At 46.2% G+C, this 24,489-nt stretch overlaps 1 protein-coding gene across 1 annotated transcript in view; it reads left to right on the forward strand.

The window, feature by feature from the left end:
• Nucleotides 1-24,489, forward strand: part of SGCZ (sarcoglycan zeta) — a 138,400-nt gene that overhangs the window by 97,146 nt on the left and 16,765 nt on the right. The window contains exon 4 of the mRNA XM_054383053.1: nt 13,486-13,608. Coding sequence (XP_054239028.1) covers nt 13,486-13,608 — 123 coding nt within the window. The remainder of the gene's footprint in view (nt 1-13,485; nt 13,609-24,489) is intronic.

Consider the following 24,489-nt stretch of genomic DNA (forward strand, 5'->3'; position numbering starts at 1 on the left):
CAAATTGAGAAAACTGATGTGAATACCAATGAAAGTTGTATCACACTCTGGCAAGTACTAGTTGAAAAAGCAGGCAGGTGTCTAATTTTCAATTACACTACTGGCAGAGGCTGATAACAGAACTGGAAGATAGAGCAAGTGAAATAACTTGTCAAATTTTGTGACAATTTCCATCCATTTACCACAAAATTTGTGTTGTATATTCAACATTATGGTTTTTTTCTTTCCTAAACCTGTGTTTGATCACTTGCTGTGTGCCACCCAGAGTCTGTGTGGTGTTGTGCAGCAACTAATGGACCCTGGGGACTCCAAATATGTAACCCTGTGGGAGTGGGAACAGTCCCTTCCACAGTTCTGGCCTGTACCACACGTGCCAGACTCCTCTGCCTGTATCTGCTGACCCCTGGCAGGTAACCCCTCGTGCTACCCCTGTGCTTTGGAGAGGAGCAAAGCAACTCATTACCTAAAGGCTGCCTGTGAGGTGTCCTTTGCAACATCAAAGACCACCTGAAGCAAGAGGCAATCATTCAGACCTTGTTGCTTTTAGAATTCCCTGTAGTAGAGCTTGTAACAATAAGTGTGAGCATGTTGCACTCAATCCTTGGTGTCTGTCATCAGACAGTTACTGATTTAAGATGATTATAAGGACTTGAGCTAAGGACTGAGCTGGAGCACCTCTGCTCTGGGGACAGGCTGAGGGAGCTGGGGTTGTTCAGCCTGGAGAAGAGATTACCAAAGTTTTATAGGCAGCTAAACACTCCTCCCAGGTGTAGAAACACAACTATGTGTCAGCAGCTTATCTGCTAGTCTGTGATAGAAACCCACTGTCAGTTATTTGAAATGAAGGTGAATCACAGACTCACACAGTGCCAGGGGTTGGAAGGGACCTCCAGAGATCACCCAGTCCAACCCCTCTGCCAGAGCAGGAGCACCCAGGGCAGGACACACAGGAACACATCCAGTGGGGTTGGAAAGGCTCCAGAGAAGGAGACTCCACAACCTCTCTGGGCAGCCTCCTCCAGGGCTCTGGCACCCTCACCATACAGAAGTGTCTCCTGGTGTTGAGGTGGAACCTCCTGTGTCCCAGCCTGTCCCCATTGTTCCTTGTCCTGTCACTGGGCACCACCAAACAGAGCCTGGCACCTTCATCCTGACACCCACCCCCCAGATATTTATGGGTGTTGGTAAGGTCTTCTCTCAGCCTTCTCCTCTGCAGACTAAATGAGTGTCTGCTTGCCCTGTTTCAGTAGAGATTGGCTCCCTTGCGCTTAACTGCAGAGTCAAAGGCTCTCTTTCAACTCCAGGGATGGCTGCAGAAGGTAGGATGGAGCAGTGCCCCCAGGGCCATATGGCTTTACACCTCCTGGCAGGGCATGTGAGATGAGCCAAGAGGCAGTCAGAAAGCAAGCCATACTGCTCCTAACAGCTGAAATGTCCAGCTGGAGCCTGAGTTTCCTCCCTTCTCCGAATTCACAGTGCCTCTCTCTCAGACTAGTCACTGGAAAATTCTTTTACAGACCATCTGCCCTGTAAGAGTTGTGTAATAGGAGCTCTCACAGAACAGCTTTAGGTACACTCCTAATGACTTTGGCTAAACTAGCACAAAAATGTGCCCCTCTTAATTAATTCATTATCTAAAAGTGTGGTGTTAGAGAAATGGGAAGCTCTGGACGTTGGTCCAAACTCAGCCTCTTTGCCAGCAGTCTGATGGCTCTGCCAAAGTAACCCTTTAAAGCTTTCATTGTTATTTCCTTGAAACCCATCCCTATTCCTTCTGCACTGCTGTGTCTAAGCCATCTGCCACTGACAAAAATCTTCTCAGCTTGTTTAGTTTGATCCAGCACCCAGAGGCAGCAATAGCTGCTGCAGCAGTAAAACCAGCTGCAAGCAGCTCCTTTCCAGTTTCTCCTTCTGTTTCACTGGCACAGGAGTTGTGTCATTCTCTCTGTTCATCTGCATGTATACTTTTGGCATCCAGCAGTGGTCAGTTTAGGCCCTTGTGAGTAACCCTTACATTAGCTGCATTGAGAATGAATGCTTTTTTTAATGCAGCCATCCCATTAGCTCATGAAACTATTACATGTGATTGGTGTCATCAACCATTGGCAATCCACCTTCTGCCTGGGTAGCAGAAGGGTTCTGAAAGACAGAGATGCTTTACCCAATCTGCCAGATTGCTCTCAATCATTTAGGGACATTTTCCATTCTTTACCAACAGCTCTTGTATCTTTGTCATGTTCTTGTTCTGTGCTTTGTGCAGCAGCAATTACATTGCTCTTTAGTATTTGAAATGTCCTGGGCTGCAGCCAGAGGAGTGTGGGCAGCAGGGCAAGAGAGGGGATTCTGCCTCTGGAATCTGCTTTGCTGAGACCTCACATCCAATCCTGCCTCCAGTCCTGGTGTCCCGAGCAGGAGAAGGACACAGAGCTGCCAGAGGGAGTCCAGAGGAGACCGCAAAGATGATGCAAGGGCTGGAGCAGCTGTGCTGTGAGAACAGGCTGAGGGAGCTGGGGGTGTTCAGCCTGGAGAAGAGAAGACTCTGGGGGGACCTTAGAGCTGCCTGCCAGGACCTAAAGGGATCCTGCAGGAAGGCTGCAGAGGGACTTCTCCTCAGGGGGTCTAGAAGCAGGCCAAGGGGCAATGGTTTGAAGCTGAGGCAGAGCAGGGTTAGAGTGGAGCTGAGGAAGAAGTTGTTGTGGAGGAGGTGATGAGACTCTGGCACAGGCTGCCCAGGGAGGCTGTGGCTGCCTCCTGCCTGGGAGTGCTGAAGGCCAGGCTGGATGAGACCTTGAGCAGCTGAGTGTAGTTGAGAGGTGTCCCTGGGCATGGTGGGGAGGTTGGAGGAGATGAGCTCTGAGCTCCCTTCCAACCATTCTATGATTTTCAAATTTTTTACAATTTCTTTCATATCTTTACCATATTCTCTCTGAATGTTATGTGCAGCATAAATGACATTGCTGTTTAATATTTGAAATACCCTCTGGTATAAAGTGTAGCTTACGTTTCCCTTTTTACCCATGCTGTAAAAATAAAGACCAGTAAGCTGCTTCTCTGCTCCTCATTCAGACCATGTGGCAGTTCTCTCTGGTAGGTATGGCCATGATTTAACCTGAATCGTCCTTGCTGTAGCACAGGAGCATGTCATGTCCACTGAGAGCTAAGAGTTCCCCTAGGAATAATCACAAATACTAACAGGAGCAGGACAGGAACTCAATTCTGTGCAAGCTGTCTGTGGTCAATTCAGTCCTTGAGTCCTTGTTGGCTCTAAACAGTAGCAACAAAGGTCTAGGCTGTGGATGGAAGATTTCTGGTTTTAAATGTTATCATCCTTGGTAGCATCTTCTGCATAATCTTCTTTGATCTTCTTAAACAGAATCGCTTTTTGTTCCATTCTTTAAACACTACATCAGTGCTTCCAGAGCTGGGGTGTCCACAGCTCTGGCTCTTACCTCTGCGGAGTTCAGTAAATTTTTCTTCTTTCTGCCATTTTCAACTCTAGAAGTTTTCAGCATTTCAGTCTTGATCCAGGTGTTCTTCTTTTCTTTCTCTTTCCCTCAGTCTGAGGTCAGGAAAACTATTTCTGCCTCAGAGACAAGGTACAGCTCCTGGTAGTTCTGATCTGAAGTTGTGTTGATCTAGTGGAAAGCAGCTTTTTCCCTGGGAGATTCTGCTCTGGCAAGGGGTTGGATGGGGTGATCTCCAGAGGTCCCTTCCAACCCCAACCATTCTGTGATTTGTGCCATTTGTAGATGGGCAGAGCTCTCTTGATGTCGCTTGTCTCAAGCACATGCAGAACATTTAAAGGTATATTTAATATGGATTTTTACAGTTTCTGTACTAGATCTCTGAAAATAAATTCCTTTTCCTTAGGTTAATCCTAGAGTGATAAATATTGCAGTTGCAGCTGAATTATGAACAGATGGCACTGAATTAATAATTAGCTGAATATTTTACACTTTTGACTAAATTTCTTCCTGTGAAGAAAAGTATTCCATAAATCTGAAATGAATTAGTCCCTGGGAATAGTTATCACTCAGTGAATCACTACCACAACTTGTAGATCAAAGTAGTACAAAGTAAGCACTTGCTACAAATCAAAACTAAGGACTACAGGGCCTTTAAGAGAAGTTACCTAACAGGAGAGTCCCAAACAGGAGGAGTTCCCTTTTGTGCTGTTCTGGATAGATGTTTTGTTTGGGGAGGGTCTTTTATTGCTCTTCTCTCATCTGTATGACCAAGGCACATAGACTCTTTAACATCCTCTTGTTGTCAGTCACTGAAAGCCTCCTGCTCCTTTTGTTCCTGGAGTGGTGAGAGTGGTTTTCTCTTAGGCAGGAGCACACTTGCTAATTGACTCTGTGGATGGCTTGCCATGTTGCCAAACAAGAGCCTTCAGCAAGCCCAGACAAACATTCCACTTGCATGTCCTGCCTCTGGTTTGTACATCCATCTTCAACTAGGGTAGATTTCTTTCCAGATCTCTTTCAGATTTCCTCATGACACTAAACTTTTTCCATGACCGTAAGATCCTGCTCCAAGGGCATCAATCAATACAGCCTTTGGTGGTGGTGTGTTTGATAGGCAGACAGTCTGGAGGTGATTCAGATCACAGACAGATGCAGAATCGAAGTGTCAGCAGGGTGGGAGTCTGAGGGAGGTGTCTTCATCTGTGAATGGAATTGCATCTTCTGGGTTACAAGTCAGCAATGAACTCCCTTGAGCACCTTAACCAGGAAAGACACTTCCAGAAGCCAGGAGCCCATATCTGCTTTTACCCTGCTTCTGCAGCTTTCCTGGTCCTTGTGCCACTCTAAGGGGCAAAGACACAAGTAATTTCCTAAATGGGTAATACAATAATCCTGAGAGCTGTGCTGAGCCATCATCATCATCTTACTCTCTCATCACAGCAGATAGCAGTTGTTTGGAACTCTGCAAATCTGCCACGGAGCAAGGTCTGAGCAGGAACCATCTCCTGGCCCTCAGGCTGCCAGTTTTGATTTTACTACCCAGTAGAATCCAGCGGTGAGTCCTGTGTGCATTACAATGTTTTGTACAATCTTCCATGATGAAGCACGAGCATATGAAATGCCAATGTGTTTTGCCCAGAGAACTCTCCAGCTGAGGCAGACAATCCCAGAAACAGCCTCTTTTGAAAAAAACAGATATGTCTGGCCCTCCCTGTGCCATGGCTATGAGTGGCACAGTCATTGTATAAAAAAGTGAACCTCTTTTTAACATCCTTTTGCTAAGCAAGCTGCTAAGTGTTCTGGTAGCTCATATCCTTTGGTTCAGTCTTCTTCTCTTAAAATGGGATTCATTCAGGAATTTATCTCAAAAAGTTTAATTTGCATTCAGAAATCTTTCAACAGTCTAACTTAGTACACAGTGAATGATATTAGACAGCATTTTCCAGTCACAATAGGTTATATTTGGAGTCTGGGGAAAACTGCCAAAAGCATCTGGAGAAACAACTTCTTAGTTGTTTTTAGTAAAATCTGGGGAGGGGGGGAAGGCACCCAAAAAAGAAAGAGAAAATAAGAAAAAAAAAAAAGAGAGGAAAACTGAAATCTTACCTCTGAATAATAAGTGTGTAGAAAGAATCTGAGTAAAAATATTTGTTGGTTTTGATTTTTGTGCTAACAAACCAGCAGAAGCGTTCACCAGAGGAAGACAGCAGAAACAAACTTCAGAAAGGCTGTGCACTGCCTGCAGAGCATTTCCAGTGAGAAAGACAGAACTGAAACTGTTTTCTTTTTACATCTTCACAAAGCAAGACACACAACAGTTATTTGAAAAGGTTCCAGGCTAAAGTCAGGGGGAGAAAAGGGAAAGAACTGTTTAGGTGACTGAGGCCTTGAGCAGCTGAATCTAGTTGAGAGGTCTCCCTGCCCATGGTGGGGAGGTTGGAAGAGATGAGTTCTGAGCTCCCTTCCAGCCTGAGCCATCCTAGGAATCTCTGAGAAAAGCAAGGTTGTGGAGATTTACAGGTAAATGATTGTCAGCAGAGTTTCTGGGAGCTTTTGAACATTCACTAGAGACATCAAAGGAACAGCCTAACCTGAAGGAAACAGGCAATGCCAAGCAGAGGCAGTATTAGAGAGGATAAAACCTTATGACCTGCAAGATGCTTTATATCCCAAGGAGGACTGCACCGTTCCTGTTTTGTCTCTGTGTTTCATCAGTGCAGTGAAGACTTTCCATCCTCCGCTGACTGTCTTGTGCATCCCCTTGCTTTTGGTTTGGAAGCACAGTGTGTACTCAGCTGTCTCCTGCTAGGAAGAGTTCTGTCTTTTTTTAACCCTGATTTCTTTCCAGTGGATTATGCTGTAACCAATAGACTTCAGTTACTCAGCAGGCAACGCTGGGTTTTTATGGAACTGTGGCTAAGCAACTTAGCAGTACCCCTACAGCCTAACTCAGCTAACACAGACAATGGAAACTTTTCCAGCAATTTTGTGTGGAAATGTGGTGGACAGTCTGCTGCAGTAAGCTTCAGCTTCCCAAAGGTATATGATCAGCTGTGGAAATGATTTCAGTTATAAAAACTAAGCACAGCCCAGAGAGGTGAGAATGCCGAGGTTGAGGATCGTGCTGAAAACTTGAAAAACTCTCCTAGGATTTCCTACCATTCAGGTAGCATTTCTCATGAGGAAGCAAAATTGATATAAGCTTTATAATGGTTGCAGGACCAAGATGTTTGCTTAAAGCTCAAGCAAACTTTCAGAAGCATCTTCTGCTCATCCATGTGCAGTGCTCATTGATGACAAAACTTGCGGAGAGCTGAGTTGATCAGCCCAAAGGTCTGATGAGCCATGTAATTTCTGCAAGGCTGCAAGAGAAATACCCTGGGGCAGGGCCAGCAGGGGGAATGCATAGATGTGCTGTGCTGTGGTTGTGAACTCATATGGAACCATAGAACCATGGAATTGTTAGGGTTGGAAGGGACCTCAAGCATCATCCAGTTCCAACCCCCCTGCCATGGGCAGGGACACCTCACACCACAGCAGGTTGTTCACAGCCACATCCAGCCTGGCTGCAAAAACCTCCAGGGATGAGGCTTCCACCACCTCCCTGGGCAACCTCTTCCAGTGTCTCACCATCCTCCTGGGGAAGAATTTCTTCCTAACATCCAATCTGAATCTACCCATTTCTATTTTTGTTCCATTCCTCCTAGTCCTATTATTACCTGGCATCCTGACAAGTCTCTCCCCAGCTTTCTTGTAGCCCCCTTCAGATACTTGAAGGCTACAATAAGGTCTCCTCAGAGCCTTCTCCTCTCCAGACTGAACAACCCCAACTCTCAGTTTGTCCTCATAGAAGAAGTAGCATGCAGAGTACTGTCTGCTGCAGCTCTCAGGATACAGTTTTCACATCAAGTTTCATAACTGGTGTTCCATCACCAAGATGCTCCAGGAAGGCAGAGAGGGAAGGATGTGACAAGCAATGTTTTAATTACATCTTTCCTGGAGGTCCTAGAAGTAAAATCTGCTCAGGATGGCAGAATTTTCCTGTGAGCTTCCATTTGGCTGAGTCCTGACCCTGCCATACCACTGCTCTGTTCTGGAAAGCAGTGTGAGGAAGGCAGAGCCACGCTGCCACCACCCCTCTTGTGTGCACACAGAACACAGAGCATGCTCCCATTGCTGTGGATATTTGCTTGAGCAGAAGTCTTGCTCTCAGCTGAAGGCTCTCCTCATTCCAAACCCTGAGTGCTTCTGCTCAGCTGATCTGAGTCCTTCAGTGGCCTCGATGCCTTTGCAGCCTCTCAACAGTTCCTGAGACCTCTAGTGGCCAACAGAGCAGAGCAGAACAGAGCATCTGCCACCCCCAGGCATGTTGACAAGGTTTATCTGAGTGGATATTTCACAAGTATTGATTGTAGACCCAGCTCGGGTTGAGCCTGTATTAATAATGCTTTCTCTCTTTAATCTCCATTCTCAGAAGGATCAGCATGTTCTCATAATAGTAATTTATTTTGTTATCCCCAAATAGCCTGCATTGAATAAATGTTTAACTAACTCATTTTTCACTGAAGAACCAGAAGACAGCACATGGCATTTCATTGCATTTTCCATTTCTAAGGGTTCTAAATTCATGACAATTCCTTTGGAACTCTAGGCTCTAGTGATTTGGGGTTTATCTATGTCCAAATTTGCTTTTTGCCACCTGGACATGGAATGTGTTTGGAAACCAGACACAGCTGCTAGTGTTTATCTACATCTGACACAAAATGTCTTTATCAACACCTCCCTGAAAGGAGGGTGGAGTGAATGGGGGGTAGGTCTCTTCTTCCTCTTATCAAATGAAAAGAGGAGAGGAAATGGCCTCAAGTTGCACCAGGGGAGGTTTAGGTTGGATATTAGGAAGAAATTCTTTGTTGCAAGAGTGGTCAGGCACTGGAAGAGGCTGCCCAGGGAGGTGGTGGAGTCCCCATCAATTAGTAGAGGTGGCACTTTCAGGAGGTGGTTTAATGGCCAGGGGGGTGTTAGACCCCTGGTTGGCCTCTGTTCTGAGAAGTCTTTTCCAACTGAACCAATTCTATGATTCTGTGATTGTTGCCTCCGTTATACCATTTCATGGGAAACTGGAAGGCAGAGGAATTTTGTAGAAAAAAATAGGAATAAAACTACCTCAAACCTGAATACTCTTTTCCACCACAAAAGGTGAGATCCATGGTATTATAAAGCAAATTATGGATAATCATGGAATTGATTGAGAGGAGGTTGATTTGGCTGGGATAGGAATTCAGAGCTGGCCAGCAGCCTGTAATGACTGTGCACACTCTCCAGACAGTGACAAAAAGAGAACCAGGACAAGCAACAATTTCCACAGCAATAAGCTTTGTGGGCATGGCAGGAAAATCCCCACCCAATCTATGCACAGTTAGCACATACAGAAAGCTTCATCTCCTACTAACAAACACCAAGAGTTTATCCTTCTGTTATGGATTATGCCAATGCAGATTTCCACCTGTCAGCATCAAATGGAGTTTGGTAAATGGAGTTAAGTTTACCCTTCCTTCTTCAGAATTCTAGCATTAGGATTATATCTAGACCCTGGAAGAGTGATGAGTTCTTGGTGGTATTTACTGCAATTACAACTAGTTGAGAGGTGTCCCTGCCCATGGCAGGGGGGGTGGAACTGGATGATCCTTGAGGTCCCTTCCAACCCTGATGATTCTATGATCTCTAAGGTCCATTCTAACCTGGGCCATTCTCTGATTCTCTGCATTGTTTTGTGGCTTGCCCACGCTCACCACTGTTTCACTGTTTACTGTTTCAGCAAGCAGGAGATGATAGCAATCCTTACACCCCTGCACACTGAGTGCAAGAGGAAGTGGAAGCCCTCCTCTCTTAGCATGAAAAAGCAGAGTTATGTCCTGCAAGGACAGCTTGGACTAACTGAATTCTGTTGTAAAACGTGATGCTGGTAGAGCACAAGTGGTGAGCATCTAAAACCTGTGCATTTCCTTGCAGGAGCTCCAGATCTTTGTTCTGTGAGCTGTTCTTCACTGAGAGCTGTATCACCCTCAACACACTGCAAGTTTTAAAAGGCAGTTATGGAAACACAGGCTGTCACTGGCAGTGATACTAATGAACAGGAATGTGACAGGGCTTTCTTCTCCTGGATTGCCCTCTTGATTGCTGTTAATCCTTTGTCTTTACAGAACCACTTTGGTGTGTGTAAATTAACAGCCTGGCAGCACTTACAATGCCACTTGCTTCTAGGTGACTGAGCAATCATCAGCTCTCATAGGAAAACAAAACAAGTTAGTATTAAGCTATTTGTGATTGCCCTTTTGGTTCCTGAGCCGTGACTATGGCTGCAGGACAAGGGCAGGTCCAGCTTTCCGTCCTTTTGCAGCTTTGCTTTGCAGCCCCTGCAGGATGCTGCTGCTCCTGCAAGGCAGCATTGTTCAGAAGCAAATGCCCTGGGCCATGGCAATCAGCACAACTTCCACTGGGGTTTGGGTTGGGTTTTTGCCTACACAGCTGGGAGAAGTGTTTTGTTTTCTACAGAATAGTTTGGGTTGGAAGGGCCCTTGAAAGGTTATGTAGTCCAATACTCCTGCCATGAGCAAGTACATCTTGAGCTAGATCAGCTTGTTCAGACCTCATCCAACCTGACCTTGTATGTTTCCAGGGCTGGGGCTTCTACCACCTCTTGGCAGAACATGTCCCAGTGTTCCACTGTCCTTACTGTAAAAAACACCTTTTTCATGTCTGGTCTCAATCTGCTCTCTTGTAGGTTAAAACCATTGCCCCTTGTGTGACAGTAGGCAGTGCTGAAAGGGTTGTCCCCTTAGCTATGTTCTCTTTCCCTGCCTCCGTACATGTGCATGGCTTCGTATCAAACGGCTCTCACAGGCAGCAGACTCTGCTCAGCCTGCCTGGCTTTGTTACCTCTTATAGCACAAATACCTGTGGTGACCTTTATCTAGATGTTGAAAGAAGGATTTTGAGCTTTTCTCCTTGAGTTCTTTCCCAAAAACCTGACTGAAGTATTCTCTTTGAATTCTGAAATGAGCTTCAACGTCTCTCCCTCCTCCCCCTCGCCCTCAGGCAGGGTGTTGGGCAGGCAGGGCTGGCCCAGGTGATGCCACACCAGGCTGGCACAGGCAGGGGCATCAGATGCTGAGTGCCATGAATCCAGTTACCAGTAGAGAATGTCTGCAGTTCGGGCACTGGGGGTATCCTTGTATCCTTTGTACCATCTCTTCCTGCTGCAGGATGGGGGACATGAGAGTGCCATGCCTCGCACCTGTGTGTGCTGTTGGAAGGCTTCCTAGAGTGGGGATCTGGTCAAGGTCTACAAACATCTGAGGGGTGGGTGTCAGGACGAAGGTGCCAGGCTCTGTTTGGTGGTGCCCAGTGACAGGACAAGGAGCAATGGGGACAGGCTGGAACCCAGGGGGTTCCACCTCAACACCAGGAGACACTTCTGTATGGTGAGGGTGGCAGAGCCCTGGAGGAGGCTGCCCAGAGAGGTTGTGGAGTCTCCTTCTCTGGAGCCTTTCCAACCCCACTGGATGTGTTCCTGTGTGCCCTGCCCTGGGTGATGCTGCTCTGGCAGAGGGGTTGGACTGGATGAGCTCTGGAGGTCCCTTCCAACCCCTGGCACTGTGCAATTCAGTAAGACAGCTGTGTGTGAACAAATCTCATCAGGGCATTTATCCTGAAGGACAATTAGACTTTGTTGTAAGTTTTGGTAAAGAGCATCCTGGATTATTTGTGAGAAGTAACTTGTTCTCCCATGGCTCACATGAGATTGTCTTAAATCTGTCACTGTCTCAAAAACATAGTGGTTTTGTTTCAAAATAAAACCAACAACCTGATTACCACATTGAAAATACAGCTCAGCTCTGCAGACAGAGGGGAAAGTTGCCATCTGACATTTTTACAAGAGAATAAATGTCTAACCCCAGCAAAGGGAGCATCCCCAGGACTTAATTTTATTTTTTTTAATTTTAATAATCCCCTTTTATTTTCTCTTTGCATTCATGAATTAAAAATAACCAGGTTTATTCAACAGTAGAGATACAAGTTCATCTTACTGTCAGGTAAATCACTGCTTCCATCTCATAGCTGATTCTGCAAAGGAAGGGCTGCAATGGCAATTCCTCATCTGAAGCTACTGACCTTGGCTTTTGTATTTCTTCCTATGTGTTTTATATTTCTTCCTATGTATTCTGACAGTGTGCTCTTGCTTGTTAAGGTGGAACCTCCAGGTACTGGATGCTGGTGGCTTTACAAACCCATAACCCAGGATGATGTCTGGGTCCTTTGTCCAGGATGCTTTCCCTATAGGCTTTTACCCCTATACATTGATGGAGTCATTCCAGGTGTGCATTGGAGATCTAACCAGAGATCAGGGAGAAAATTGTCAGGTAGTTATTCCCTGAAACCTTGTAATGTCTCTTCTAGCTGGCTGTGCTGTATGCAGTTCATTGCTTTGCAATACCATTTTCAGAATTAAACTTTGGTTTTCACTTACTTATAAAATCTTTCAGAAACAATTTAGCAGATAAAATAGTGAAGAATAAGGCTAAGGCCTCTGAAGTGAGAAGCATTGTAAATGGAACAGACTTTGGCTAGCTGCAGACTTCTTTTTATTGCACTGTTAGATGCGATTTGTAGAATCCTAGAGTGGCTCAGGCTGGAAGGGAGCTCAGAGCTCATCTCCCGCAACCTCCCCACCATGCCCAGGGACACCTCTCAACTAGACTCAGCTGCTCAAGGTCTCATCCAGCCTGGCCTTCAGCACTCCCAGGCAGGAGGCAACCACAGCCTCCCTGGGCAGCCTGTGCCAGAGTCTCACCACCCTCCTCCTCAACAACTTCTTCCTCAGCTCCACTCTAACCCTGCCCTGCCTCAGCTTCAAACCATTGCCCCTTGGCCTGTCTCTAGATCCCCTGAGGAGAAGTCCCTCTGCAGCCTTCCTGCAGGATCCCTTCAGGTCCTGGCAGGCAACTCTGAGGTCCCCCCAGAGTCTTCTCCAGGCTGCACACCTCCAGCTCCCTCAGCCTGGCTTCACAGCAGAGCTGCCTCAGCCCTTGGATCATCTTTGTGGCCTCCTCTGGCCTCCCTCCATCAGCTCTGTGTCCTTCTCCTGCTGGGGACACCAGAACTGGAGGCAGGATTGGAGGTGAGGTCTCAGCAGAGCAGAGCCAAAGGGCAGAATCCCCTCTCTTGCCCTCTGCCCACACTCCTCTGGCTGCAGCCCAGCACACAGCTGCCTGCTGGGCTGCATGAGGGCACTGCTGGCTCCTGGGGAGCTGCTCAGCACCCAGCACCCCCAAGGCTCTCTCTTAGAGCTGAACCCAACCCACCTTGCACCCAGCCTGGATTTGTGCTTGGGTTTGGCCCAACCCAGCTGCAGGACCTGGCACTGTGGCCTGTTGAATTCCACAAGTCTGTTGGATTTCAGGGTTACTTTAGGATGTTGGAGCTTTGATAGTCTGGGGAGCATGAGAATATGAGATAAGGTGACACCTTAGGTCATCTTTATTTGGTTTGTTGGGGTTTTTTGTTTCATTTTTCAGTTGTTTGAGTTTGCAGTAGAACTGAATGCAAATTTCCTTTTCCTGCTCTGTTGGTTTGTGGTCTTTATAGAAGAGCCTCAGATGTTTCAGCTTTTGTTTTTTCCCATTGGAAGATGCTGCAGTTCAAGGCTAGGACACCCCAGAAAGCTCTCTCTGCAGGGGCAGTTCATGATCTCAGGGTTTATGTCTGTTCTGAGTTCTTCTGCTGGCTTCCCTCCACGACACTGAAGCAGCTGGTTTCCCCAGTGCCTTGGACTCTCCTGCTCTGCATGCTGCAACAGTCACTCTGCCCCTTCATGTCCCAGCCTCTTAGGGAGGGCAGGAGCTGCCCCGAGGCTCGCAGAGGGCTGTGTGCTCGGTGTGCTTGGCTGTTCCGTGTGTGCTGGCTCTGACTTTAACCCTTACAAAGCTCTTAGATGAAAGGTTCACTTCCTTGGTTTCAGGAGCTGATGCTGTGGAGGCCCAGTGTAAGAGATTTGAAGTGAGGGCAAGTGAAGGAGGAAAAGTGTTGTTTTCTGCAGCTGAAGATGAGATTGTCATTGGAGCCGACAGACTGAAAGTCACAGGTAGGGGAACACCAAGGTTTCTAAGTCAATGTCAACTGTCTGTCATTATCTCCTTTTGAATGCCCTCAGTAACCATTATTCTGTCCCTCTTCTGCAACATTTTCACCCACTGAAGAGGAAAAGTCTCCTCATCACCAGTGATTGCCTGTCCACCCAAAAGATACTATACCATTTAAAAACTGCTTCTCCTAAAGGCAGGTTTGGATTAAAACTGCAGGAAGGAGTGGCTCTGGCACAAGTCACCCTGACCACAGTATCACATCTAATCTCCACCTGAACTAAGGGTCAGGAAAATAAATCCTGTTCTACTAAGTAGCATAAGGTGCAGTGTTTTGACAGTGTCTTTAGAAAAACACAACAAGGTGTTCTGTGATTGCAGTTTGCAAGAGGCAATTGCTTTTAAGAAAAGACTTGGAAATTAGTTTCTTCTTTTGTGTTTGTTCGAAAGGAATTTAATGAAATTAGGATCATTCTTTCTAATCTATGGCTAATCATCTTGTCTTCAAATCAGCTTTCATCAGTAAACTCTCTCATCATGCAGCTATAAAAGGCTAGTTTCAAAATGTAATGCTTTAGATTAACCCTTCGACGTCATGTTAGAGAGCAAAGATATCATACCAGGGAATGAAGGCAAGAGGATTAGGTTTCTAAATGCATGAGCATTCCTGAAAGGCCAAGGTAGGGTAACCTCAGATCCAGTTTCTCAATCCCTAGAAGGCTTTTGGCAGTGGCAGTACCAATCTACAGTCAAATAATAAAGCTAGAATGAGAAATCTGTGCTACACTGATGACTTCAGCCCAAAGCTGGAATCATTTAATACACTCTCCCCAATGGAGGCTGACCCTTGTATGAGCTATGGAGACTCTGGCACAGGCTGCCCAGGAAGGCTGTGGCTGCCTCCTGCCTGGGGGTGCTGGAGGCCAGGCTGGCTGAGACCTTGAGCAGCTGAGTGTAGTTGAGAGGTGTCCCTGGGCATGGTGGGGAGGTTGGAGGAGCTGAGCTCTGAGCTCCCTTCCAGCCTGAGCCATTCTAGGATTCTTTGTAAGCTCAAGAAAGGTATTAGAAGAACAAACCTGCCAAAGGGTAAAACAAACAAATAATAATTCTAGCTTCATGAAAAAAATATCAAGTAACAATTTTTTTTTTCATGTAATAAGGCTTCAAATTTTATCCAAAAATTGTTTGATACCTTTCAGTTCTTCAGCAAACAGATGAGAAGGTGATGAGCCCCTGCAAGGTGCTTCAGCCAGGCAGGACCTGACTGCTGAAACCTGGCAAGGCACCCACCTGAATTAGTGCATTGTTTTTTTCTTCTAGCCTGTGTTTCTGTGATCCTGATTGCTTGGGTGGGTACAGGAAAGAACTCTGGAAGAAGAGAAAACAAACCAATGAGTGCCAGAAGGCCAGAATGAGTTGAATGAGTTGTGCTTACCGAGAGGAAACTCTCACAAGTGCTCAGTGAAGTGTGGCACTACAGTAACAGTCTGGCTTGGTTCTGCTTCTTAGCTGGAGCTGGAAACAACTTGCTGTGAGCAGCTCTGATCAATGATGCACTTTGGTAATCAGTTTTCTAAAGCACACCCATTTCATGGGCATTTACAAACCACTCTGTCAATCTGGGACTTGTTTTAGAAGGATTTTTTCCCCCTTAATTCAGAAAAAGATGTTTGTAATGCACAGCTTCAAAAAGCAATTTATTGTAAAGGAGTGTAAGAACATATTGATTAATAGAAACTTGGAAGATTAACTTTACAACTCCTCATTGATTCTTTTTGTAGCATTTTTCTTTGCTACTCTGTGTATGGGGAGCCTATTCCTGGCAGAAAGGCACAGGTTGGTAGCCCAGCCTTTGACACACCTGCCACAGCATTTTCCTTGAGAGCCTTTTGGCCCATGGCATAGCCAGGTGGACTCTTTGCTGGATTCAGAATGGGCTGGATATGCCCAGAGAGTTGTGATAAAGGGAGTAAAATCCAGCTGGTGGCTGGTGACAAGTGGTATCCCCCAGGGCCAGTTCTGCCTCACATCTTTCTTAATGCTTTGGAAGAGGGGATCCAGGCACCCTCAACAAGCTTGCAGACAGCACTAAATTAAGCAGCAATGCTGATCTTAAAGGTCTTTTCCAGCTTTAGTGAGTCTCTGATTCTATGGTATCAATGTGTTTCCCAGGCAAGAAACCCAGCAGGGCCCATGTAGGTCAAATCCACACTGACACCAGCACAGTGCCAGGGATAAATCAGTGAAGGGTTGCAAGTAACTTCTCAGTACACTGAAGTATAGCTAGGGGGTCAGGATGGCTTTGATCAAAGCCATTGACTACTCTGCATGAAGAGGAGAGCCTTGATACAGCAAGGAAACTTCAGGAGGTGCCTGCACAGCTGTACTGGGATCATAATCTGACCATACCCAGGATTAGCATGCAGAGGAGTGCCCCAGCACCTTGGCTTTGGGTTTGAGATGATGCTGCAGGACTGTGAGTCCGCAGGTGATTGAAATACTGACAAGTCTTCCAGAATAGTTAAAAGAAGTGATAAAGTGAAAGTATGGCTTGTAGTTATAAAAAGGGAATAGGACAGAAACGTAAGGAAATATATGGGAATTGTAAATGAGGCTAGAAAAGTAGACATAAAATATTTATAGCAAGTACTGAACTGTAGAAGAATAAATGATTATTTGATGGCTGTTGTTATTACAGCAGGCATAGATCTAGAGCTTCAGGGACTGAATGGGCACTTTGGTGTGAATAGGAAAGAAGATCCTGGATTTGCCACGTTCAGCTGGTGGAGTGTCACTCAGAACAGATGAAATTTGGAGATGGAGGTGTCACAAGATGAAGGGAAGCACTTAATCACTTTAAACTGGTTTACACAGCCAAATTGGGTGCCTGTGGTAAAGCCCTCTATTTGGTGGTGTAGGAAAAAGTTAAACCTCTAAGCAGATCTGCTGGGCTCAGTCCCTTGGATATTAGTCAGCCAGAATGCTTTTATCTTCATCTGGCAGCAACAAAAGTGCTTTACAGCTCTACAGAATTTCTGTGTTTCCTCGGTGATGGCTACATTAATATATATCCCCAAAGGATTGGATCAATAAGGCTTCTGATAAGCTTATGTAGATCTCAAGGAAGCAATTTGTGTCCAGACTTGTCTGTAGGAGAGCTCTGATTGAAAGATAATCTTATTGCAGGAGGCTAACCACTTGGCAACAGAGCAACCTGGCAGGGCATTACTCTTGAGACACAACTGTGGAGCTGATTCCAAGCATAGCTAGGTGGTGAGCTTCCAGCTGTCTGCAGTGGGAAGAACCTCTATATGCAGGCTAAAAGCGATGAGCCTGGATTTGAAAACCACTTATCCAGGACATCCTCACCATGAGTGAAAAATCCTTTGCTGTGAGGCTGATAGAGCCCTGGAACAGGCTGCCCAGGGAGGTGGTGGAGTCACCATCCCTGGAGGTGTTGAAATGATGCATGGATGCGGTGCTGAGGGACGTGGTTTGGTGGCACAGGCTTAGCAGTACTGCTGGGATTGTGAGCTCGGGAGCAGTGGCTGCACCAGATCTGTGATTCTATGACACATTCCTGTGCAGCCTGATTTAGGTGACCCTACTGTAGCAGAGGGGTTGGACTCAAAGGTCTCCAGAGGTCCCTTCCAACCCCCACCATTCTATGATTCTAGGACATTGCACAAATAGTTTTATACCTTCTAGTGAAGGGTAGAATCCAGCCAAGCAGCTCAGGGGACAGGTAGTGTGTGCTCAGATCAGCCTGCAGATTGCTCTGTTGGAGCCCTACACTGAGCTAAGGGTAAGGGCAGTTTGTCTGCAAAAGAAAGATTTGAACACAAACATGCCAAGGAACAGACTGATTGCTCTCAGGAATGCATGCAGGAGAAGCCTGGATAAAAGGAGTGCTGCTGGAAATAGAACAGAACCAAAAGCAGCCAAGGCAGGGGAAAAGAAAAGGGAGGACCCCCCCAGCCCCTAGCCCCAGCAAAATTACTTTCCTAATGTTTGTTAATGAAGTAATCATTCTCTCTCTGCTTAGAATTCTCTACTTACAGAGTCAACCACCTTGCCCCAATCCTCGTTCCCTGAATACCTCTCCTTCCACACTCACCTTTGGTCTTCTTTTCCCTTCCTTTTGTCTGATGTCATCCGTTCTCATCCTTACTTCTCCTGGGCTGCAATCCATTGAATTCTGTTAAACAGAGCTCATGTTTTTGAGCTGATTCTCTGCTAGCCTGAGCTGTTCCTTTGCAGAACACTGCCAGCAGCTTTCCAGAGTTAGTGAAGAGTCTGTTCCCTCTGTTGTGACCCAGACATCCATCATTGCTTCCTGATTGGATCTTGGATTCAAGTTAAACTTTCATCACTGAGATGAAGTTATTGGATATTTGTGACCAATATAGGTATGAATATTAATCTGCATCATGTGCCCAGTCACAAGCCATGTTCTCTCTGGAAGGACTGTGCAGAGTCCAGAGATGCCTCTTCAGGGAGTTGTGGCTTTACAGTGTCTGACATGTGCAATACCATGCAAATCATAGAATCATAGAATCAGTCAGGGTTGGAAGGGACCACAAGGATCATCTAGTTCCAAGCCCCCTGCCATGGGCAGGGACACCTCACACTAGAGCAGGCTGGCCAGAGCCTCATCCAGCCTGGCCTTAAACACCTTCAGGGATGGGACCTCAACCACCTCCCTGGACAACCCATTCCAGGCTCTCACCACTCTCATGGTGAAGAACTTCTTCCTCATGTCCAGCCTGAATCTTCCCACTTCCAGCTTTGTTCCATTCCCCCTAGCCCTGTCACTACCTGATAGCCTAAAAAGTCCACATGGCCTAGGGAAAGGTCCAAGCCCAGTGGAAAGTTGCCTTCATTGCTGGTGAGCTCACACTGAGATCAAAACAAAGGAGTTTGTTGGGAAAGCACACACTAAGCATCCAGAAAGTCTTGGTACAAGAACTGGATATGAATGGGGTTCAGATTTTGTGGAAAGTGCTACAATTTACCACAATTTCCAATTCAGAAGTTGAGCTAAGCTTCATTCACATGCCCTCAGGCTCTGGTGGGTTTGAAAGTGCACATTTAAATCACAGCAGCCAGAGCTCACTCTATTTTTAAGATAGCTACTCACAGGAGGGAAAGGTGACTCATAAAGGAGCTCCAGCATTCCCAGTTTCCCTTTTTGCCTCACAGTACTTGCTTGTGATTTATTTCTGCCTGGAAACAAGATTCTGTTGTTGGAGGTAAGGGTCAGGCTGCGAAGCACTATAGGATTTAGACTCAATTAAAAGAGTGTTTGTCTCCAAATTCTTATCCCATAATGAGGATACTACAGGCAAAAAATGCCTCCTTTTGTCTTGGCACAGTGCTCTTGCTAGGCTTCCAGAACAGGAGCAGCAACCATTGCATCTGTAGGAAAGAGTCAAGCTTCTGCCTCTTCCCAATCAAGGTACAGTGTATGGCTTACAGTGAGCCACCGCTGGGATGCACACCAAAACCACACCTTGGTTTCTCTGAACCCTCTCTGAAACCACTGCAAAGTGCCTTTTTAATTTTTATCCACTCTCAAGGTAAGTTTTTTTGCCCAACTTTCAGCAGCAGCTACTGCATTCACTAGCTGTAAAGTGCCTGGTGAGATTGTGGCAAGAGTAACATCAGGCTTTCAGTGCTTCCATGAGGATCCTGACTTTAAACTTAGGTGGGAAGAAGTAATACAGAAATCCTCACAGAGAGGTGCTGTGTGAGGTCATTGCAGCTCTGCTCAGAGGAAAAGAGCATGTTTCCACCAGTGGCATCCTGGTTTTCACTGTTCTTCATGGACCTATTTATGAATCAGACATGCAGCCCAAGCTGTGAGAAACATTTCTGCTCTGCAATGTGTCTCAAAGATTATTTGTAGCTGATTCCTACAAGCTGGGAAGAATTTCACCCACAGGAAGCAACTCCAGGGAAAAAAAATATATTACTCCTGATAACAGGGCCTGCAGCATTCAGCCTACATGGTGAATTTAAATTGCTGTCCTCCTTGTGGTTAATGATGAGCTTACAGTTGGCAGTGTCTGACAGCACCCCATTCAGTACACCAGAGTGTGAGTTTTGAGTCTCTCCTGACTCACAAACAACGAAAGAGCAAAAACTATGCTAGGATGATGCCACAAGACTCAGAAAATAGCTGGGTTCTTCTGAGCTTTGCCAGGTAAGCTGAGTCCTGATCCTGTGCCTTGCTGACACAGAAGGAAGTATTGAAACTGGCACTGATTAATTACTCTGTGGACAGCTCAGTCCCATCTTGAAAGTGGTGTTGTAGATCCAGCAGCAAATAACTGCCACAAACCCTCTTGTCAGAGGCTTTGCAAGGCACAGAGCAACCCTGATGTGTTTGTGGAGTGTTTGGTAAAAGCTGTGTGTTGTGGCCAGTGTTAGCATGCTGCAGGATGCTTCAGTACCTTCTCTGACTGGGAAAACTAGGACGGGACTGAGAGCCCTGGGGCTGCTTGTTCTGGAGGGGAGAAGATTGAGAGGGGATCTGATCAATGTCTATCAATATCTGAGGGGTGGGTGTCAGGATGAAGGTGCCAGGCTCTGTTTGGTGGTTCCCAGTGACAGGACAAGGAACAATGGGGACAGGCTGGGACACAGAAGCTTCCACCTCAACACCAGGAGACACTTCTGTATGGTGAGGGTGGCAGAGCCCTGGAGCAGGCTGCCCAGAGAGGTTGCGGAGTCTCCTTCTCTGGAGACATTCAGAACCCACCTGGATGTGTTCCTGTGTGCCCAGCCCTGGGTGCTCCTGCTCTGGCAGGGGGGTTGGACTGGATGATGTCTGCAGGTCCCTTCCAACCCCTAGCAGCCTGTGAGTCTGTGCTGCTGCTTCCCTGCAGACAGCAGCCTGTCCTCTCGGGGATGAGCACAGCTCACACAGGGGCACGTGCTTGCCAGCATGGCAGTGATGGTTCACAGCCCTGGCACTGACTGATGTGAAATGCACCTGCTTGCCTTTTGTTGCTAAACTAAAAGCCTTGCTTCACTGCTATGCTGGCTTGGAGGTGACTATTAAGTGACAAAGTTACTGCTGTACCTTCACCCTTCCTCACAGCTGCACAGTTTCTATTTACAGCTGCAGTAAAGGCGTAGCTAAGTCATTTGCCCTCTTGCTCTGTGATAATGCCAGGGTTCAGTGTGCTCTATTCTTTTGGGTAATTTTCTTCCAGAGAGCAAACTGGAACATTACTAAAGAGTAGGAATAAAAAGAATGTCACAATAGGTGATAAGGTAACCAGACACAATATCAAACTGAAACCCTAACAGCTCCTGAGGAACTAATATTGGATCTTCAATTTATTTCTCATATCTGCAAGAAAGTAATTATTGTGACTTTCAGTAATTGGAGGTACTGACATTTTTATTTCAGCTTGGCTTGGTAGGCACAAATCTGTTCACAGAATTATCAAAGAATCCTGAAATGGTTCAGGCTGGAAGAGAGCTCAGAGCTCATCTCCTCCAACCTCCCCACCATGCCCAGGGACACCTCTCAACTACACTCAGCTGTTCAAGGTCTCATCCAGCCTGGCCTTCAGCACCCCCAGGCAGGAGGCATTACAGCCTCCTTGGGCAGCCTGTGTCAGAGTCTCACCACCCTCCTCCTCAACAACTTCTTCCTCAACAACTTCTTCCTCAGCTCCACTCTAACCCTGCTCTGCCTCAGCTTCAAACCATTGCCCCTTGGCCTGTCTCCAGACCCCCTGAGGAGAAGTCCCTCTGCAGCCTTCCTGCAGGATCCTTTCAGGAGCTGGGGATCCATCACACTTTGATTGCAGTAGAAATGAAGATGAAATCATTAGGTAATGAATTAGCCTTGAGATGAAAGCCTTCATTCTGTAGCTGGGCCATCTGAGTTTGTGTCCATTCTCTGCATCCCTGGCGAGCCCCTTGGTTGTGACTGGGCTTTGGTAGTCCTCCCTGCATTGCATCATTCATTTTTCATCAAGGAAACAACCATTCTGGTTTGGAACTGATTAACTATTCATTGGAGCATGAGCCTGAGTGTTCCAAACCCTAGGTTTATTTTCTACAACAAAGTGAAAATGCCTTTTTGGGGGGATTTATTAGCTACAAAACTAACCCCATTACATTTCAGTTCTTGAATGGAGACAAGGGAGATTTTCACTGTGTTCCACTGCTGTGAACTTAGAGCCATTGGAAGAAAAAACAAGTCCCACGTGTCAGACATGGCCAGGAAAAGCAGATCTTTCTTGGTTGGTTTTAGGGTTTGTTTACTATGGAATCTAAATGTATGCTTTAAATCTGTTCATGTATCCAGCTCTTGTTATTGTTCAAGGAGACTCTGAGTGATTCTAGTAGCAAATGATTCTGGTTAATAGTTTTAATTGTCATGTTTATGTCCCCTTGTTACACAGCAGAGGAGAAAAAAGGAAAAAATGTGACCAAAATTGTTATTTTTTAGAACTTACTCCTTGTAAACCCTTTCTTTATTTGTCAAATTCCTTCATGTTTTGAAGAATATCCAGTTTTACTGTGGCTCCTCAGCTGTTTTCATCCCAGAACAGCATTTGGAATGACCACTTCCAGGTCTTAACTGAATTATGTTACTTATACATTACTATTACTGTGCTCAAAGCAAATTCTGTTTAAATAGATTCACTTTTTCAGCAGAGTAAACCCAGTGTTGGCCACACAGGTTTTGGATGTGAAGTTTCAAACAGGCATGATCCTGTCTCATTTGCATTCCAAGACAAGATGTGGCAAATTGTGTGTTGGGCTGCAGCCAGGGGAGTGTGGGCAGCAGGGCAGGAGAGGGCATTCTGCCCCTGGACTCAGCTCTGACCTCCAATCCTGCCTCCAGTTTTGGGGTTCCCAGCAGAAGGACACAGAGCTGCTGGAGTGAGGCCAGAGGAGGCCACAAAGATGATCCAAGGGCTGGAGCAGCTCTGCTGTGAGGCCATGCTGAGGGAGCTGGAGGTGTGCAGCCTGGAGAAGAGTAGACTCTGGGGGGACCTTAAAGCTGCCTGCCAGGGTCTGCAGGAAGGCTGCAGAGGGACTTCTCCTCAGGGGGTCTAGAGACAGGCCAAGGGGGAACTTTGTACTTCTGGTGTTTTTCTACAACTTGTCATTTTCCAAAGGTTGAATTTCAGGAACCTGTAAATTGAGCAGAAAGTAAGAGTTTCCACAAATCTGTCTGAATTCTGAGCACTCAGTTTCAGCAGCTGTGTGGGACTGGTTTTGTCTGTAGCTTAAGGCTCTTTGCTATGGCTCAGAAACAAAAAATAGGAAGTTGTGTTTCTAAATCTGCAATGCATAAGGAGCTTTTTCTGTCAATACAGAAATGGGCTCCTAGGTTTTTGGACCAGACTCATGCTGTTTACTGAGTTTTCCTCTACAGCAAACAGTATTCTTTGACCAGTAATTTGCCTTCAGAGCTGCTTCCTTCTTAGTGAAGTCTTTAGTTAACTCCTCCTCTTCCACTGGAAGCTGGGGGTGGAAGTAATTCTATTCAGCTACAGTCTGATTTTACATCCTTTGCACATAGTCTGTGCCCTTGCTATTTATTTCCTCTGAAAGGTTCACTTTCTATAGCTCTCCATCCTAACTCATGTCCCTTTGAATTCAGTTCCCTAACTACTTCCTTTGGAGCTGTACTTGAAAGGGCTTGGTGGTTCAAGCCTTTTCTTTTGATTCTTTTTTGGGTATTCATTCAGCTTTCTAGAATTTCCCTCATCTCAAAGTAGGGCTTGGTTATGGTTCTGTAAGTCAGGGAATGCAGTGCATAGCAGCTTGCTTTATTTCTGTAACAAATGAGTGGTTTATCATGGGGAATGGTACCTAATTACCAAAAACATCTTTCCTTCATTAAAAAAAATGCTGCTGCTCACTCTGAATCCCAAGTCATGGTGCTGTTACTCACAGACTCCCAGTGTTTGTAGCACCTCTTCAAGGAACAGTGGGTACAAGCTAGAAGACAGGAGGTTCCACCTCAACACTCAACAATTCTCTGATATCACAAAATACAATAAAATTCAACCCAAACCAGACATGCTCCTTCTGCTGCTTGAGAATAGAACCTTCCATGTGTATTTTCCTTCTCATGTGGCCTCATCAGCCAAAGTATGACAGTCCTTTATCCTCAGAAAATATGCTATCAGGAAGTTCAAGGTCATCCTCTGTTCCTTTAATTTTATGCTGGATGTAAAGCAGGCACTTAAAATTACCTTGTGTTCACTAAGAAAGGTGTAACAGAGCAGGCAGCCAGAATTTCCTGGGGGGTTTCCAGCACCTAAACAGCAGAATCAAGAAAATTGAAGAGGGGTGGGCCAGCAAGTACAAGACATGGATCAGCATTACTGGAAAATACCCAACTGAAGGAAAGCTGCAGGAAGGTATTCTTTAGTTTTTAATTAACTTGATGGGAAGTTGGATCCTACAGTTCAGTGCTACTTAGGAAATCACTGAATCACAGAATGTCCAAACCCCCTGCCAGAGCAGGAGCACCCGGGGCAGGGCACACAGGAACACATCCAGGTGGGGGTTGGAAAGGCTCCAGAGAAGGAGACTCCACAACCTCTCTGGGCAGCCTGCTCCAGGGCTCTGCCATCCTCACCATACAGAAGTGTCTCCTGGTGTTGAGGTGGAACCTCCTGTACTCCAGCTTGTGCCTGCTGTTCCTTGTCCTGTCACTGGGCACCACCAAACAGAGCCTGGCACCTGCATCCTGACACCCACCCCTCAGATACTGATAGGCATTGATCAGATCCCCTCTCAATCTTCTCTCCACACTAAGTAGCCCCAGGGCTCTTAGCCTTTCTTCACAGGATAGATGTTCAAGTCCCACTTGTCCTTAAATCCACTGCCTGGAATTT

Source organism: Indicator indicator, chromosome 8 (genome assembly GCF_027791375.1).
Source record: "Indicator indicator isolate 239-I01 chromosome 8, UM_Iind_1.1, whole genome shotgun sequence".
Taxonomy (NCBI): Eukaryota; Metazoa; Chordata; class Aves; order Piciformes; family Indicatoridae; genus Indicator; species Indicator indicator.